Below are 17,208 nucleotides of genomic sequence, written 5' to 3' on the forward strand. Positions count from 1 at the left end.
GTAGAAGAGGGCAGGAAGAAAAGAAATGGAGGAGAAATTTTAAAACTAAACAGCAAAAAACTGTCAGTTCCCTCACTTCAAAATTCATAGGCAGTGTGAACTCTAGAGCGAGTGTCACCTTCTCATGGTCACGTCAACTGGCAACGGGAATAGAAGGAAAGAAATAAGAGGAGGTTCCATAGATAAGCACAGTAAGTTTACCTACAAACAGAAATGTCTCTTATTTATTTTCCTACAAGCCAGTTTCTCCACAGTTCCAATAGGCACTGTATTATGGAGCAAATGAAATCCACAGTTTTTCTGTTCACCTGACTTAGTGGACTTTCCTTCTCAGGTTAGTGGGGGGTGGGGCAGGGTGGATGTTTTTCTCCTTTTCATAGTTTATTTCCTACCCAAATAGACAGACTGGTGAGTGAGCCGTGTAGTCTGTCTGGGTTAAAAATATTTCCTCTTAGAAATTTTTCAGGAGAGACCCCAGTCTCCAACTATACTCAGTTGTTCAAAATACTTCGGCTTTTTCCTAGGAGTTGGGGTGCTAGCCCTGGTGCCTTGGCCAGATGCCAGTCTGTCTCAGATGATTTCACTTAGAGGTTCCTTCCTAGGATTTAAGCCTAAGAGTTTGAAAGACAGCTGCACACTTACACATTTTCTTTCTTTTTTCCTTTTCTTGGACTCTTGTTTGTAATGACTTCAGTGACTGGTTATAAATGAAATCTTGTTGGTCGGTCTTCCCCTAACCAGGCCCTCATTCCCTTGATGTCAGAGTTGTCGAGTGGGTAGCGGGTGGCACATGTAGTTAGCGTGGCCGTCAGGGGTTTTTCTGAGGTTCCATCAGAGCACCAGCCTCTGGAGGAAGCTCCTGATCTATTATTAATTTCAACTCCAAGGTTTCTCTCACTTCCTACCCAGAACGCTGTCCAATGGTTGTGGATCTGATTTCCAGAGCCAAACACTTAAACAACTACTACTTATCCTTCAAGTCTCAACTAGGATGTCCCTTCCTTCTTCTTGGAGCATTCTGTTGTCCTCAAATACAAATTAGCTACCTCATTTGAATCACTTCTCATCCCCCTGTAGCCACCACCGTCATCCAGGTCCCCATCTTCACTCACCTGGATTATTGCAATAGTCTTTTAACTGGTATCCCACTATTGCCCTTGCACTATTGCCTTGAGTCTATTTTTAGCACAACAGTCAGAGTAATCCTATCACGGTATAACTCAGATCAAGTCATTCCTCTCCCCCTAATTCTCCAGCAGTTTACCAGCTTATTCAGAGTCAAAGCTAACAGCATGACTGATCTATACGGTCATATAGCATCAGTCATTTCTGTGGCTTCACCTCTTACCATGCTCCTTATTGCACTCCAACCACACTGGCCTTCTGACTTGCCAGACATACTCCTACTATGTGACCTTTTCAGTGGCTTTTCACTTTTCTGGAATATTCTTCCTCCAGATTTCTACATGGCTAACTTTCCCACTTTCTTCTGGTCTTTTTTTAAAGTTGCTTTCTAGGTGAGGCCTTCCCTGGAGACCTCACGTAAAATTGTACACACTGTCTTGGCTCTTTATGAATTCTTCCCCTGCTTTATTTTTCTTTTTAGAATTTATCACAAACATGCTATTTTGTTTATTTTGCTTAATATTCATTTTCTCCACTAGAATGTAAATTCTACCAGGGAAGGGGTTTTTATACGTTTGGCTGACTATTATACTCTAACACCTACAACAGCAAAAGGAACTAAGTATTCAATAAATAATTGTTAAAGAAAGGAATGTTCTTACTCTAGTACAGTGGTTGGCAAACTATGGACCATGGAACAAATCTGGCCTATCATGTGTTTTTGTAAAAAAAATTATTTTGGAATACAGTTACACTCACTTGTTTACATATTGTCTATGGCTGCTTTCATGTGGCAGAGTTGTGCAGTTAAAAGAAAGACCACGTGGCCCACAAAGCCTAAAATATTTACTATCTGGCCCTTTATGAAAAAAATGGCCAACCTCTCCTTAAATACATATTTATTATACCATACTGTAACTTCCCATTCCTGTCTATCTCTTGCACAAGACTTTAGTTTCTTTGTTCATAGTTCTTGGAACACATTTGATATTTTTAAAATGAATTAGTGTACATATATAAATATATATCTATATGTAGATGGAAAACCAATGACATGGGGAAATTACAATGTAGCTCAAGGGTTTTAGGAGGGTAAAAATTTGTAGGCAGAGTATAATACTATGTATGGGAAAAGAAGGGTATTCAGAAACTACACTCTAGTCAACTTCTCTACTGGTCTCATCACTGTGGTAGCACTGCCCCATTTAGATCTAGTAAGTAAAATAACTGACAATACTTATGGAAGTGTGAACATGTTAGCTAAGGAGGGAATGGCTTTAAGCCATTTTCTTCATTAACTTGTTATTTGAGTAACTGGGCCCCCAGGAGGCTCCAAAAATCTGAAACATGGAGTAAATTTTGATGAGCATAAACACAGCTACAATAGCCAGAAAGTATTTATAACATGAATCCTCTTTACCTAGGGAGTCAGTGAATGAGAGAAAGACCAGATTCCAAAAAAGGAATACAAGATCTCTTGGGCATGATGTTACAGATTAGGCAAGATCCTTGTCAAGCATTTTAGTTAGGATTTTGCAATTGTAAGGAACAGACCTACTCATGTTCACTGCAGAAAATGGATTTATTGTAAAATTACATATGGGCTGGAAGTGGAGCTAGAGAGTTGCAGAGACTGTGGCAGTCAGGAGCTCCATCTCTCTCAAAGCCTACATATTTCGCTACGTCTTAGTTAATTTGCACCATTCATGTCTCATTAGCAATCTGCTAGATTACTCATAGTTTTTGCTTCCTTATAGCTTTAGTTTAAACCGTTGCTTCAGCTTGCTCTGGCTCGTAATTTATCTCATAGAATTTTTCCCTTCAGATTTTTATCCTATTGCTAGTTGCCACAGTTTCTCACAGTACCTTGGTTCAAATTCTAAAGATAGTCAATGTCAACTGGCCTAACTCATCTTTACATGTTAGTTCAGAAGTCACAGGTTTCTGGCCAGCCTTGGGTTTAAGAAACTGTGGCCAAAAGAGCAGGATAGCTGGAGGGCTCCTCAGGGCTACAGGTCCGCAACCCTCTCTCAGCTGATGTCGACTCTGCTCGGAGTAGAATGAGCTCTCTTTTTTTTTTTTTTTTGAGATGGGGTCTGGCTCGGTCGCCCAGGCTGGAGTCCAGTGTCACAATCTCGGCTCACTGCAAGCTCCGCCTCCTGGGTTCACACCATTCTCCTGCCTCAGCCTCCCGAGTAGCTGGGACTACAGGCGTCCACCACCATGCCCGGCTAATTTTTTGTATTTTTAGTAGAGACGGGATTTCACCATGTTAGCCAGGATGGTCTCGATCTCCTGATCTCATGATCCGCCCACCTCGGCCTCCCAAAGTCCTGGGATTACAGGCGTGAGCCACTGCACCCGGCCAAATGAGCTGGTTTTTCATCTTTACTTCTTAAGGATGAAACTTCTGGCATGTTTAATTTCTGGTAATGTGCTTTTCTTTAGACCTTAGACCCTGGTATTCTTGGTGATATAACTCCTACTGAATTTTAATGCTAATTTTAGTCTTGGAATTGCATGGTTTAGATTTCAAACCCAAATATGCTAGGATATCCAAGTAAAGTACCTGGTTCATAGTAAAATTATATATAATATTATATATATATAAATATATATATACACACACACATATATGTATATAAAATACCAATGAAACAAAGCATTTTGCATGGATTATTTTATTTAATGCTCACCATAGCTCCAAAAAGTAAATATTTTGATTATATGTATTTTATGCTTAGATTTAGATAGTCAAATAACTATTATTATGCAGTAGCAGACAGAAGTTAAACTCCAACTTCAGAGCTTATTTTTCCAACTGCCATTCTATATTGTTTGTTAAGTATAGGTCTTACACACCAGCAAAATGTTTAGCCTATAGTGGATTAAAAACTAAATATTTGTTGATTTTAACTATGTAATGATTATTTCAGAGAATGCATTCTTGGAGAATGAGGGGAAGGAAAGGATAACTACTATGGGCTTAGGGGTTATGAAATACTTTATAGAAGTCCCTCCCTCCCTCCCTCCCTCCCTTCCTCCCTTCCTTCCTTCCTTCCTTCCTTCCTTCCTTCCTTCCTTCCTTCCTTCCTTCCTTCCTTCCTTCCTTCTTTCCTTCCTTCCTTCCTTCCTTCCTTCCTTCCTTCCTTCCTTCCTTCCTTCCTTCCTTCCTTCCTTCCTTCCTTCCTTCCTTCCTGATGGAGTCTTGCTCTGTCACCCAGGCTGGAGTGCAGTGGTGTGGTATCAGCTCACTGCAACCTCCGCCTACCAGGTTCAAGTGGTTCTTCTGCCTCAGCCTCCCGAGTAGCTGGGACTACAGGTGTGTGGCACCACGCCCAGCTAATTTTTGTATTCTTAGTAGAGATGTGGTTTCACCATATTGGCCAGGCTTGTCTTGAACTTCTGACTTTGTGATCTGCCCACGTTAGCCTCCCAAAGTGCTGGGATTACAGGCATGAGCCACCGTGCCTGGCTGAGTTTCTTAAAATATGTACAGTAGAGAGCAGAAGAAAGGTCAATTACATGAACCAAAGTACAGATGTGCAAACATGTTAAGGCCACTCTAAAAAGAACAGCTTGAAAGGAGGAAAATTTCTTAGAGAAAAGTGAGGAAGAAAACTGGAAAAGTTATACTGGACAACAGTCCCTAGATTTTGGGCTGAGGGATTTGAACCATAAGCAGTTAGGAACCATGAATGATATATGGATATATACGTGTCTGTTTTAACAGATATATGTGTTTTCTTTTTCTTTTTATTATTTTTATATTTATTTTTATTGATACGTAACATTTTATGTATTGACTGAGTGCATGTAATATTTTGTTACATGTATAGAATGTATAATGATTAAGTCAGGGTTTTTGAGGTATCATCACTCTGAGTTTATCATTTCTATGTGTTGAGAACAATTCAAGCTCCTCTCTCCCAGTTGCCTTAAAATATACAATGCATTACTGTTAACTGTAGTCACTCTACTCTGCTGTTGAACAGTGGAACTTATAGCTTTTATCTAATTGTATGTTTGTACCTAACCTACCTCTCTTCATATCTGTTTCCACCCACCCACACTTCCTAGCCTCTAGCATCTATCATTCTACCCTCTACCTTTGTGAGGTCAACTTTTTTAGCTCCCACATATAAGTGAGAGCATGCAGCATTTGACTTTCTGTGCCTGAGTTAGTTCACTTAATATGTGACCTTCGGTTTCATTCATGTTGCTGCAAATGGAAGATGTCATTCCTTTTTGTGGCTGAATATTATTCCATCATGTATATATACATGTTCTTTATCCAGTCATCCACTGATGGACACTTAAGTTGGTTGGACTTTCTATTAAATATATATTACTACCTCTCCCTCTGTCCTCCGTGTGCTCTAGTATCTCTTCAGTTTTTCCATGTCTCTGCTGTCCTGTGCTGCATTTGAATAGCTGTTTTTGTATTTGCCCAGCCGACTCTTTCTTTAGGTTTGGCTAACCGGCTTTTACAACCCACCAACAAACTGTTAATTTTTATTAGTGTACTTTTAATCTCCATAAGTTATATTTAGTTCTTTGTCGCATCTGCCTAGCCATTTTTTATTTATTTTTGTTATTAATTCATCCTTTGGATATGCTTTTTTTATTTTTAAAAGCATGTTAAAGTGGTGCATACATGAACTTGCATAAGTAATAAAAACACCCACAAACAAGTATGAGTGACACTGGAGATATCTGAACAAGATTGATGGATTGGATCAATGTCAGTATCCTGGTTGTGGTATTGTATTATAGTTTTTCAAGATATCATCATTGAAGGAAACCAGGTAAAATGTATACAAGGCTACTCTGTAATATTTGTTACAATGCGAATCTACAGTTTATTTCAAAAGAAAAAATTTAATTGAAAACATTAAGCATTTAAAAATATTTTACATCAGCTAGTCTGATTCTGTTATTTGTTATTACTGCTTGCTCTTCCTCACAGTGTTTTGTTTCTTCATATGTGATTTTTGATTGTAAGTCCATGTTCCTTAAAACTTTATCTGTTCAATTTCTTTCCAACCTGAGTTAAATATATGCTGTATTACTTCTGGCAATTGCCTAGGGCACTACCTGCATAAAACCACTTTAAAATATATTATCGGCATAATTTTTTAGACCATACCATCTTATGAATTTGAGGTGCAAATCTGTGATATTTGGCTCATAGCTGTAATTGTCAGGGAAGATTTTCCCCCTATATTTTGAGTCAAGGCCAAGGAATACAGGTTTTCTTGCTGTACCTCTTGATAAAGCGGGCTTTTTAATTTTTAATATTTTTGGTACTCTGTTTTATTGACAGTGCAGTCCTCAGGAATTCTGGCTTTATGTGAGGCTGTCTTATCAAACACCCTATCTTGATAAGCCCTTTTTTATCCAAGATTCTCAAAAGGCTGTCAAAGAAGTTCTTGGGCATTAGGAATAGGGAGAGCCCTCATACAAGTTAGTGGCTTCAGAAAATATTTATTTTCTAGATTCCTGTTTTTACTTTGTATGTGGAGTCTGAAGATATCCTTTAATTTCTTTCCAACTTTACAATGCATTTAAAATTTATTTTTGTATATTCACTGGTTTTAGTTGTTTTCAGTGGAGGGATGATCAGGAATTCTAAACCCTTTATACTAGAAACAGAAGTCTTAAGCCATTGAATATTGAATATTTGACTAATTATTCAGAAAACTAATCTGGAGGCGGTATCCAGAATCAGTGTTACGGACCAGCGAGCCTAGAGGCAGGAAGATGTGTTAGTAAGTTCCTATAGTAATCTAGATAGAAAAGGGTAGCATGTCGGAAATGGTTAGGAAAATTATTTTTGCACTGTGAAAAGAACTAGGAAACTAGAAACAAGAAGAATTAGATTATAGTTTTTGCTCCAGTGTAGTCACATAATTTAATTATTTGCTTATTCATATTCATTCATTCATATTCAACAAATGTTCACTGAGTACCTGTTCTAGGCCAGACACTGTTTTAGGTTTTGTAGTGCAGTGTGGTATACTGTAATGAAAATAAATTTTTCTTCTCTTACGGAGCTTACAATCTATGAACTGTAAGAACGGCAATGAATAAACAAGTGTGTACATCATAGGCCAGACAGTGGTAAGTGCTAGAGAAAGAAATTCAGCAGAAATAATGGAAACAGAGAGTACTTGCCGTGGAAGCAGGGTAAAGTGTGTCTGTAGAAAATCTTACTGAAAAGATTATATTTGAGCATATATCTGAAGGAAGCAAGGTAGTGAGCCACATGGAATCTAGACTTATTCTAGGCAGAGGGAACAGGAAGGAGCTAGCGTGCCTGAACTGAATGAGCTAGGCAGAGAGTGGTTGGAGAAGACAGGAGACATAGAGCTCATTAGGCCATTCTCAATGAGCTGTGAAGCTTCCAGGACTTGGGCTACAGAGGGCCATCTGTGGTAGAGTGGGATCTGTGGAGGATGTGTAAAGAAGTGGCTAACTGCCCTGTCTACCTCAGAGGGATATTGTGAAATTCACATGAGATAATGCTTGTTGAAAGTGCCTTGTAGGCCGGGCGCGGTGGCTCACGCCTGTAATCCCAGCACTTTGGGAGGCCGAGGCGGGCGGATCACAAGGTCAGGAGATCGAGACCACGGTGAAACCCCGTCTCTACTAAAAATACAAAAAATTAGCCGGGCACGGTTGTGGGCTCCTGTAGTCCCAGCTACTCGGGAGGCTGAGGCAGGAGAATGGCGTGAACCCGGGAGGCGGAGCTTGCAGTGAGCCGAGATCGCGCCACTGCACTCCAGCCTGGGCGACAGAGCGAGACTCCGTCTCAAAAAAAAAAAAAAAAAAAAAAAAAAAAAAAAAAAAAAAAAAGAAAGTGCCTTGTGACTTAAAGATACTTCATAAGTGAAAGTGTTTGGTGAGACACTGCATTGGATTCAGTGGTGGATTTGATGAGATGATGGATATTCTCAAGAAGACGTTAAGGTGATTGAAGAGGAGATGTGAAAAAGGTATTTATCTCAGTATGGAATTTTACAAGGGCAGGATCATACCTTATATAGTAATAAGGATTCATCATGAGGCAGAAAGCATGAGACATGAATCATCCTGCCCCATAGGGAATCTGTGCCCTATCTCCCCTCAGAGGCCTTTTTCCTATTTGAGTGTGAAAACATAAAGCTGAGTACAATGAGCACGTCCTCTCTACTGTACTCTGTTTTCAGGCAGATGTATTCTTCAGGAATGGCTATGTCTCCTATTCCATAGCCATTTCTAGGAATGCCTATGTCTCCTAGTTGTGCTCAGTACCAGTAGGTACTCAGAATTGCCTGCTGAATTAATGCTTCAAAGTTGTGTGTGTGTGTGTTGGGGGGTAGGGTTTATAGGAATGAAATTAGAGTTTAGGATATAAAAAATGTGTAAACCAAGCTGGTGGAGACCTATGTTTGCAGCATTAAATAGGAAAATAATCATGGGTGTTGGGTGGCTGTAAGCGTCATGTGAGGTCAAAGTGTGACGTGGCCGTTAAAAATATCCAACAATCTTGGGCTCTGTTAAAAAGGAGAAAGAGTACAGATTGCTGAAGGAGATGCTCCCCTTAGACACAGTCCTGGTCAGATTTTGTCTGGAATCTGCACAGTTCTGGGCAGCAGGTTTTATGAGGAACATCAACAACCTGGAGCACATCCAAGGTCTGGGGAAGAGTGGTGATGATTAAGATAGTAAAATGGCCCTGTTCTCTTTTTAATATAGGTTTTCACTTTCCTCTGCTTTGCTGAGGAGCCAATAGAAAATAATTTTAAAAAGAGTCACAATGGCTTTTTTTGCATCTCATTCTATTTATTTATTCATTTACTCATTCAGTTTATAATAAACATTTATTGAATATCTACTACGATTTAGACACAGTAGCAGACACTAGGGGTATGATTCTTGTCCTCAGAGTTCAGGTGGGAGAGACAGACATGTATGCATATAATTGCAATATTGAGTATAATAAAACCAAGTGCTATCTTTAGTTATCTTTAGCCCTCTAAGTCTGAATTTTTATGATAACTAACCAACTTGTCTTTCTACTTCCGGGCTCCCTCCATGTTAACCCCAAATTAACCCTGCACACCATCATCAAAATAATCATTCTAAGAATCATTTCTATATTGAGTGCTTTCTGACTAGAAGGACTCAATCTGGGAGGCAATGGGATTTCAGGTTGTTCTTGAAAAATGGGTAGTGAGACCAGTAGAGAGAGTATATTATACGGGGACGTAATGTCACAGAGAATTGGCATCTGGCATCTATAAGAAGGTTTAGGATAATAACCGTGATAATAACTGTCATTTGTTTAATAACCTAACCATTAACAGTGAAAATAGGGTAGCATTATGAGGTATTCACAGTCCAATATTAAAATGGCAATTAATCAGACTAACTTAATGTGGCACCTAATACTTTTATTAAATGCTTGTAATTATATGTAAGTATTCTGTTCAATAGTTTGTTCTAGCCCTTTTCCATAGATTTTAATATAATGGAAAAAGTCATCATCCCTAATTCTGTCATTTCTGTACCTTTCTGCATGATCATTGATCCTTGGTCAGCAAATTGATAAAAATCACATTTTTTTCTTTCATTAGTAGCCTAGTCTGCCACAGGTAGTTTTGATAAGGATATGTAATGAAGATATCCTATGCAGTAGTAACCGCTCCTATCTGTAGCATTCTGGGGGAGCTATTAGAGAATCTTTATGAGATTAATTTGAGTGGCTTATAATATTTCAAGACTTTATTGTGGCCAATATTACAATAAAACTCAAATCTAAGGAATCTTTTTCTAAGGCTTATTCCAATGCCTTTCTTAGTTTTACTTTCTTTCATTTATCCTATTCATTCATCCGTTCATTCATTAACTCATCTGAATTTTATTTCCACGCCTAGAGAAATTCTTATATATTTTGATACATATTTCTAAATTAAAGGTTTCTGAAAGAAGTATCTATTCATCTGTTTAGGTGCTAGTTATGCCATACCTTTTTGCAGGTAGGACTTAAGTTGGATTTTATATGTTCATATAATACAAGAATTTAATATAAGAAATATGAATTTAAAAAGGGAAAATGAGGACACATAAGAAAAGACTGGCCAAGTGCGGTGGCTCATGGCTTTAATCCAAGCATTTTGGGAGGCTAATGTGGGCAGATCACATGAGGCCAGGAGTTTGAGACCAGCCTGTCCAATATGGTAGAACCCTGTCTCTACTAAAAAATCTAAAAATTAGCTGGGCGTGGTGGTGCACGCCTGTAATCCTAGCTACTTGGGTGGCTGAGGCATGAGAATCGTCTGAACCTGGGAGGCAGAGGTTGCAGTGAGCTGAGATTTCACCTCTGCACTCCAGCCTGGGTGACAGAGTGAGACCCAGCCTCAAAAAAAAAAAAAAAAAAAAAAAAAGACTAAGGCAGTGGCAAATTCAGTATACAAAATGACAAAGTGATTGCCCATGCATTAGAGTTAGAGTGCTAGAGAGAGGCCACCATTTTAGTTCTGAGCTTCCCAGAATCAATACAAACAAGGAAGTAGGTAAGTTACATTGTTTATTCTATTTACAAGATGAAAACAAACAGCTTCTCAAGAGAACAACTGCCATAGGTAATCATACTGGACAGAAATTTCTCCTGGGGACTACATATAGAGGAAGCTATGTAGTGTAATGAACAATGCTCTGAACAATATCTTTATGCAAAAATCCAGTATCATCTTAAAGAATCAGTTTTGGTTCTACTCCTAAGTGCAAGAAAAAGGCCACTTTATGTCCTTAATGTCCTTTTCTAGAAAGGTTAAAATAATTGTATTCCAGGACAATTTTAAAGAAGAGGAATCAAGAGAGTAGCCCTTTTCTGGAGGTCGAGGAGGAAGGGGGTCGGAATCCAAGCACTAGTGGCAGACACAAACTGAAGAAAGGACACATCTTTCTCTGAGACTGGAAGGAAGGAGTGGAGGGTGGATGCAGATTTATGAGTTGTTGGCATGCAGGTGGAGATTAGAAAAAGCTTTTCCTGGTAGCCTTGATCTTCTTGATGAAGAAGGCTGTTGTCTCTTGGGAGGGAGAAGATGGCTGGCAGGGTAGAAACTTGAGGGAAGTGGAGACTGTTCACAGCAGCCTCTTTCCAGTCAATCTTCAAGTGCTGAAATGTGAAAGAAACTTATGTGTCTAACTCCATTTCCTTCTTTCCAAGTCATTGTGGAAAAAAAGCAATTCTGAACCAGCTGCTGCAAACTTCTAAGGAGGTGCAACCAAGGTAAATTCTGAAAGACATAATGAGTCCACTCAGATTCAGAGTCACAGAACTTCATTGCTGGACCTCAGGGACCATCTAGTTCAACCATTTCATTTTATTTATGGATGAGGAGGCATCTCTCAAATTACAGAGCCCGTTGATTATTGGATTAGATAATCCAAAGAGAAGTCATCTGACTCTTGTTTGTTTCCCCACTGCACTGTACTCAGCCACCCAAGGTATTAGGCAAGAGGCAGAGGACACTATGTCAAAGTCTATGCCTCAGTTTCTCCATTTCATTCCATGCTTCCACTTCACTCCATAGCCTCAAAAGTATCTTTTGAGGCTCAGAAGGAGAAGTTTGAAATCATAGATTTCTGTCTTAGTAGACTCCCTTGCCTGTGTGGCCATAGGTTTATCATAGTTTTTTTCATCTAGTTTTACACAAAATAATCATTAATAAAGTAGATGATGCTGGGGAAGAAAAAAAAATAAGGAACATGATCAGGTTTGTGAAGAGCGTATGAAGAAAAGTTCAGAATAAGAATAAAGCCGAGCACTGCCTGTCAAATGGGTAATGTGACTTCCAGGAAATTTGAATGAGCTAATTCAGTGTTGTCTGCAGTGGGGCCCCCAGAGAGGCTGCAGGCTTGGTGACCAAACAGCATCTCTTTTTGCAGTTGGCATGGAAAGCAGCCTGCAAGTCCCAGCTTAAAAAGAACAAAGAGCCATATGTCCATGCTTCATTGCAATTGTCGCAGGAGAGGTTGGGAAATAAGGAAAAACTCCAATGATGAGTGAGCTGAGAAAGCCATATCCTTTTTCTACAGCAGGCAGTATTCTCCTTTGAAAAATGAGTAAGCTACTAACCCAACCCAGAAGCAGAGCTGAGAGGGCAAGAGAGATAAAGCAGTTGGATAGTGAAGGGAAAGAGGGGAATGAGAGGAGGCACTTTGTCTTTCTTTTCTTCAACTTTAACTTGTTTCTTAGTTTACCAGCCTTTACTAAGTGTCAAATGGAGATCAGATTGACCCATCTATTGCCACATGGAAGGTATGACTTAGTCATTTTCCTAGAGACATGGAAGCTAACTTAATTGGGCTGTGTACTGTCTTGTAGCAGGATCTGGTGTTAAGTCACCCTTGCTTGAAGCCTGATAAATGTTCGCAGTTATTACATATGAAAACCTGAAAAGTTGGCTGGGAACTAAGCAAACCACTTGAGATCATGTTTCTTTCTTAATTTCCTCCCTGTCAGTTTTCATGCCAGGGCCTTCTCAGATATCTAGAAACTTCATATTGTGACTAAGCAGGGTTTCAAGTATGGGTTTTAATGATTTGGTCCATTATTTCATTTTATTTCAATAGTTTTTTGGGAACAGGTGGTTTTTGGTTACATGGACAAGTTCTTTTATTTTTGCATTTCATTATTTATTTAGATGTTTAAGCTCTCGCACTACATTTTTACAAGCTGGTAAACACTGACAAATTATTTCTCCCACAGTACTGTAACCACACATCCCCAGACAGTATAAATATATGGTTGAACTAATGTTAATACACATCACCATTTTATCAATTATATAATAAAACAAATTATCAAGTATCCAAATATTAAGTTACACAGCTCAAAAGGCATATAAAATATTAGATGTCTGCTCAATTCATGAGCAGATACCCACTTCTTTTTTTGCAAGCAAGATTGGGAAGAGAAGGAAAAAAAATCACACTTTCAAACAAAAGTAAGTTGGTAAACAACTTCTGATAAGTATGGAAAAAAATGCAAGAATTTCAGGAAGTTTATGATTATAATAACAAAGCATCTCTACCTTTAAAAATATTTTACTAAATTTAAGAGCATATTCTGCATGTTCTGCACAAGACAAAGGCAACATTTTGCTAAAAGTAATTAATAGGTCCCTCCCATTTTTTTTTCTCAGGTCCTCCCTGTTAAGCTGCACCTCAGAGTGCAAACATTAAATTAACTGTAAGGCTTTTTTGTCTGAAGACATTAAAGACATGTGCTTTTGTACAATGTAGATTTTCAAAATGGAGGTTTTTTTTTTTTTTTTTTTTTTTTTTTTTTTTTGCCCAGGCTGGAGTGCAGTGGCACAATCTCGGCTCACTGCAAGCTCTGCCTCCTGGTTTCACATCATTCTCCTGCCTCAGCCTCCCGAGTAGCTGGGACTACAGGCGCCCGCCACCATGCCTGGCTAATTTTTTGTATTTTTAGTAGAGACAGGGTTTCACCATGTTAGCCAGGATGGTCTCGATCTCCTGACCTCGTGATCCGCCCGCCTTGACCTCCCAAAGTGCTGGGATTACAAGCGTGAGCCACCGTGCCTGGCCTGGAGGTTTTTAATAAAAGCACAAAGTGAGATTTATAGAAATACATGAAATAATCATTGTAAGGCTTGGTTAAAAAAATATCAATGGCTAAGCAAACCTGATGTCTACTGGTATGAATATGGGAGACGTAAACATAAAGTGAGCAGACAAATCACCATGTAGGCCCTACTTTCAATGTTTGAAATGATTGAAGGAATAAACCACATAAAATCTAAAGTGTTCATAGTTCCTGAGATTTTAGTTCTGTATGGTGCAAAAAATATACAAGTATAGTGCTGGGTATTTTGGTACCTAATTTTCCTAAATTTCTTATGTATCGATAAGATTCTGGCATGGAAATAGATTTAAATAAGTCATAACTCAATACTGCCTGATTTTGGGAAAGGTCAATTGGTACGAATGACAAGCACATTTTATATGCTGACAGAAAGAATCTTTTGCCAGGTGTCCAAATAGGTTGACTGTAACCCAAACACAGAGGTTGCCAAATCTGTCTAGCTTGTGGCCTGGTAAAACTGCCTGTCAATACTCCTATGGAAGCTTCATTAGACTACTCGCTAAGCCAACATGCTGGCTAATGTGTGTAACAAATTAGGTCCTATCTCAAGTTCCACTTCCAAGAGCATTAGGCACCCCGGTTTTATTGAATGCAACAGTTGTTTACATGACCATTGGAATCTTTGAAGTGCAGCCGCATTTTAGGATGATACTTCTCCAAATACAAAAGTTGCTTGCTTTTAAAAGCTCCACGCTGCTTTTGTCCTCTGAATTGTATTGCATCTTCATGTTTCATTCCACCTTCAATTAATGCTGGGGCAACAAGTACTGGAGCTCTCCCAAGGCCTGCAATGCAATGAACAGCAATACAACAACCAGGTTCTTCATGAAACTTAATTTTTATGAAATTTAACCTATCAGCAACTCTCTGGTTGGATGGTGGTGCACCATCACCAAATGGCCAATCGAGGACATAGGTACCTTCTTTCTCCACAAGAGTAGTGTCATAAGTTGCTTCACATACTCTTACGATTGTGGTAACTCCATACTTCTTAAGTTCCTCTATAAATTTATTTAAGGTCACATTGTTTGGATTGTGTGCAATAGGAAATCTCATGTTCTTGTATGTGACTTCCACAGGAGCTGGGTGGTTCATTCGAGCTGTGTAAATTTAGCTAAAGAAGACTCAATAGGATTATGAAATAATTAAAAAATGATGCAAAGAAACAGAAGTCTACTTCAACATATTCCACTTGAAATTCTCAGTGCTTTGAGTGTGAAGTTGTAAGTAATGATAAATGAAATGAAGCTCCTAACAAGAAGCAGCAATTCTTCAATCCAGTAATACTGAGGCAACAAACAGAAAAGAAGTGCACTGAGATTTACCCCTTTCAGGTCAGAACTCTTGTAAAATGCTCTGTGGATTTCAATTCAACACTTCTGTGTCCAGGATAACCACTCCTATAGGGGCTTCTTGGTGGAGTAGTAATTAATTTCTACAGTTTACTTGTCTGCATAGAGATCGCACTGTGCCTGGCAGTAATCTCCACTGCCTTTCAGAAACTCCATAAATGTGTGACCAAGAACACCGTAGAACTGAGGAATGTATTTACTCCCTGAAGATTATGGCCTAATCATACAGTTGGTCCCGAGGCAGCAGTGACACAGGGGGTGGTGGGGGCTACAGGGCAGGAGGCAGCAGTTGTCATGGCAGAGTGGAAAAGGTGGTGGCGATGCAGCAGACAAGTTCTTTAGTGGTGATTTCTGAGATTTTGATGCACCCATCACACGAGCAGTGTACACTGTACCCAATGTGTAGTTTTTTAATTCTCACCCCCCAAGTCCCCAAAGTCCATTATATCATTATATCATTTTTGTGTCTTTGTGTCCTCATAGCTTAGCTATGATATTTAGTTTTTGATTCCTGAGTTACTTCACTTAGAATAATGGTCTCTAACTCCACCTGGGTTGCCATGAATGCCGTTATTTCATTACTTTATATGGCTGAGTAGTATTCCATGGTATATACATATATATCTCACATTTTCTTTATCCACTCATTGGCTGATCAGCATTTAGGCTGGTTCCATATTTTTGCAGTTGCAAATTGTGCTGCTATAAACATGTGTGTGCAAGTGTCCTTTTCATATAATGACTTCCCTTTTTTGGGTAGGTACCCAGTAGTGGGATTGTTGGATTAGGTCCATTTTTTGAGTAAACTATGGCATATGGAGAAGGAGTCCAAGTAAACTCCATAGGAAATTGAAAAAGTGCTCCTTCTTAGGGAATCAGGACATCTTATTGGTTGAAATGACTTGTCTGAAAATCTAAGCTGACCTAAACTGTGCTCTATAAAGGAAGGTTGAGGCCTGTAGCTATTGGTTTTGGAGCTGTGAGAGTGATGTTTGGAGCAGCTAGATGACATACTAAGTGTGAAAGCTGGAATTTGAGGAATGTAGTTAAGTTGCATCATGAAAGACTATTCCCTGGATGTTTCTGACCCCAGTAAGTACTGATTAGTGTGGCCTCTTAGCCTTAGCTTTTCTATTTTGGAATGTTGGATATTTTGATATTAAGCTAAACCTTGAAGTTAGCCACTATAGATTGAATTTTATGACCTCCATGCATAGTTCATATTCTGAGTCCCATTTTGTCAAAACAGTTTTCCCAGATGTGCCACCTAAGCCTTCAAGGGTCATCAGATCTATGTCTTATATTCAGAGATGGACCACCATTGACCCAATGCTTCTTAGTTACCATACCAAAATACTCAAAGAGACTTAATTGCATTTCAGTCAACCACTCAAACTGAGAAATAAGAAAAGATGTTAGTCTTGTTTGGTCCATATTAGTGGATATTTAAATTAATGAGTTTTAATTAATGAGTTTATTTCTCTATAGTGTTGTGAAGGACAACATGAGAAAAATTATACTGTGTCCATTAGCTCATTTGTTCATCCATTCAAACCATTTTGTAAACACAGATGATGGGGGGTGTGCCCAAGATGGCTGAATAGGAACAGCTCCAGCCTCCAGCTCCCAGCATGAGTGACACAGAAGACAGGTGATTTCTGTATTTTCAACTGAGGTACCAGGTTCATCTCACTGGGGCATGTCAGACAGTCGGTGCTGGTGTGCGAGTGCAGCCCGACCAGTGAGAGCTGAAGCAGGGCGAGGCATCGCCTCACCTGGGAAGTGCAAGGGGGAAGGGAATTCCTTTTCCTAGCCAAAGGAAATTGAGACTCACAACACCTGGAAGATAGGGTAACTCCCACCCTAATACTGTGCTTTACCAAGGGTCTTAGCAAATGGCACACGAGGAGATTATATCCCACACCTGGCACAGAGGGTCCCACACCTGGCACAGAGGGTCCCAACCCCATAGAACCTCCTTCATTTCCAGAACAGCAGTCTGAGATCTAACTGCAAGGCAGCAGTGAGGCTGGGGGAGGGGTGCCCACCATTGCTGAGGCTTAAGTA

At 39.4% G+C, this 17,208-nt stretch overlaps 2 protein-coding genes across 4 annotated transcripts in view; one reads left to right on the forward strand and one right to left on the reverse strand.

The window, feature by feature from the left end:
- PAPPA2 (pappalysin 2) overlaps positions 1-17,208 on the forward strand; it is a 303,315-nt gene that overhangs the window by 46,778 nt on the left and 239,329 nt on the right. The window lies entirely within an intron of this gene.
- LOC709294 (protein tyrosine phosphatase type IVA 1-like) lies at positions 14,372-14,884 on the reverse strand. Of its 3 annotated transcripts, none has more exons than XM_015123590.3 (2): positions 14,789-14,884; positions 14,372-14,695 (listed from the first exon to the last, which is right to left on the reverse strand). In XM_015123590.3, exons 1-2 carry the CDS (start codon positions 14,882-14,884, stop codon positions 14,372-14,374), a joined length of 420 nt encoding a protein of 139 aa, XP_014979076.3. The 3 variants fall into 3 exon arrangements, with proteins under 3 accessions (XP_014979076.3, XP_014979070.3, XP_001105394.3); XM_015123584.3 differs by having other exon boundaries at positions 14,372-14,482; positions 14,558-14,884; XM_001105394.5 differs by having other exon boundaries at positions 14,372-14,884.

Source organism: Macaca mulatta, chromosome 1 (genome assembly GCF_049350105.2).
Source record: "Macaca mulatta isolate MMU2019108-1 chromosome 1, T2T-MMU8v2.0, whole genome shotgun sequence".
Classification (NCBI taxonomy): Eukaryota; Metazoa; Chordata; class Mammalia; order Primates; family Cercopithecidae; genus Macaca; species Macaca mulatta.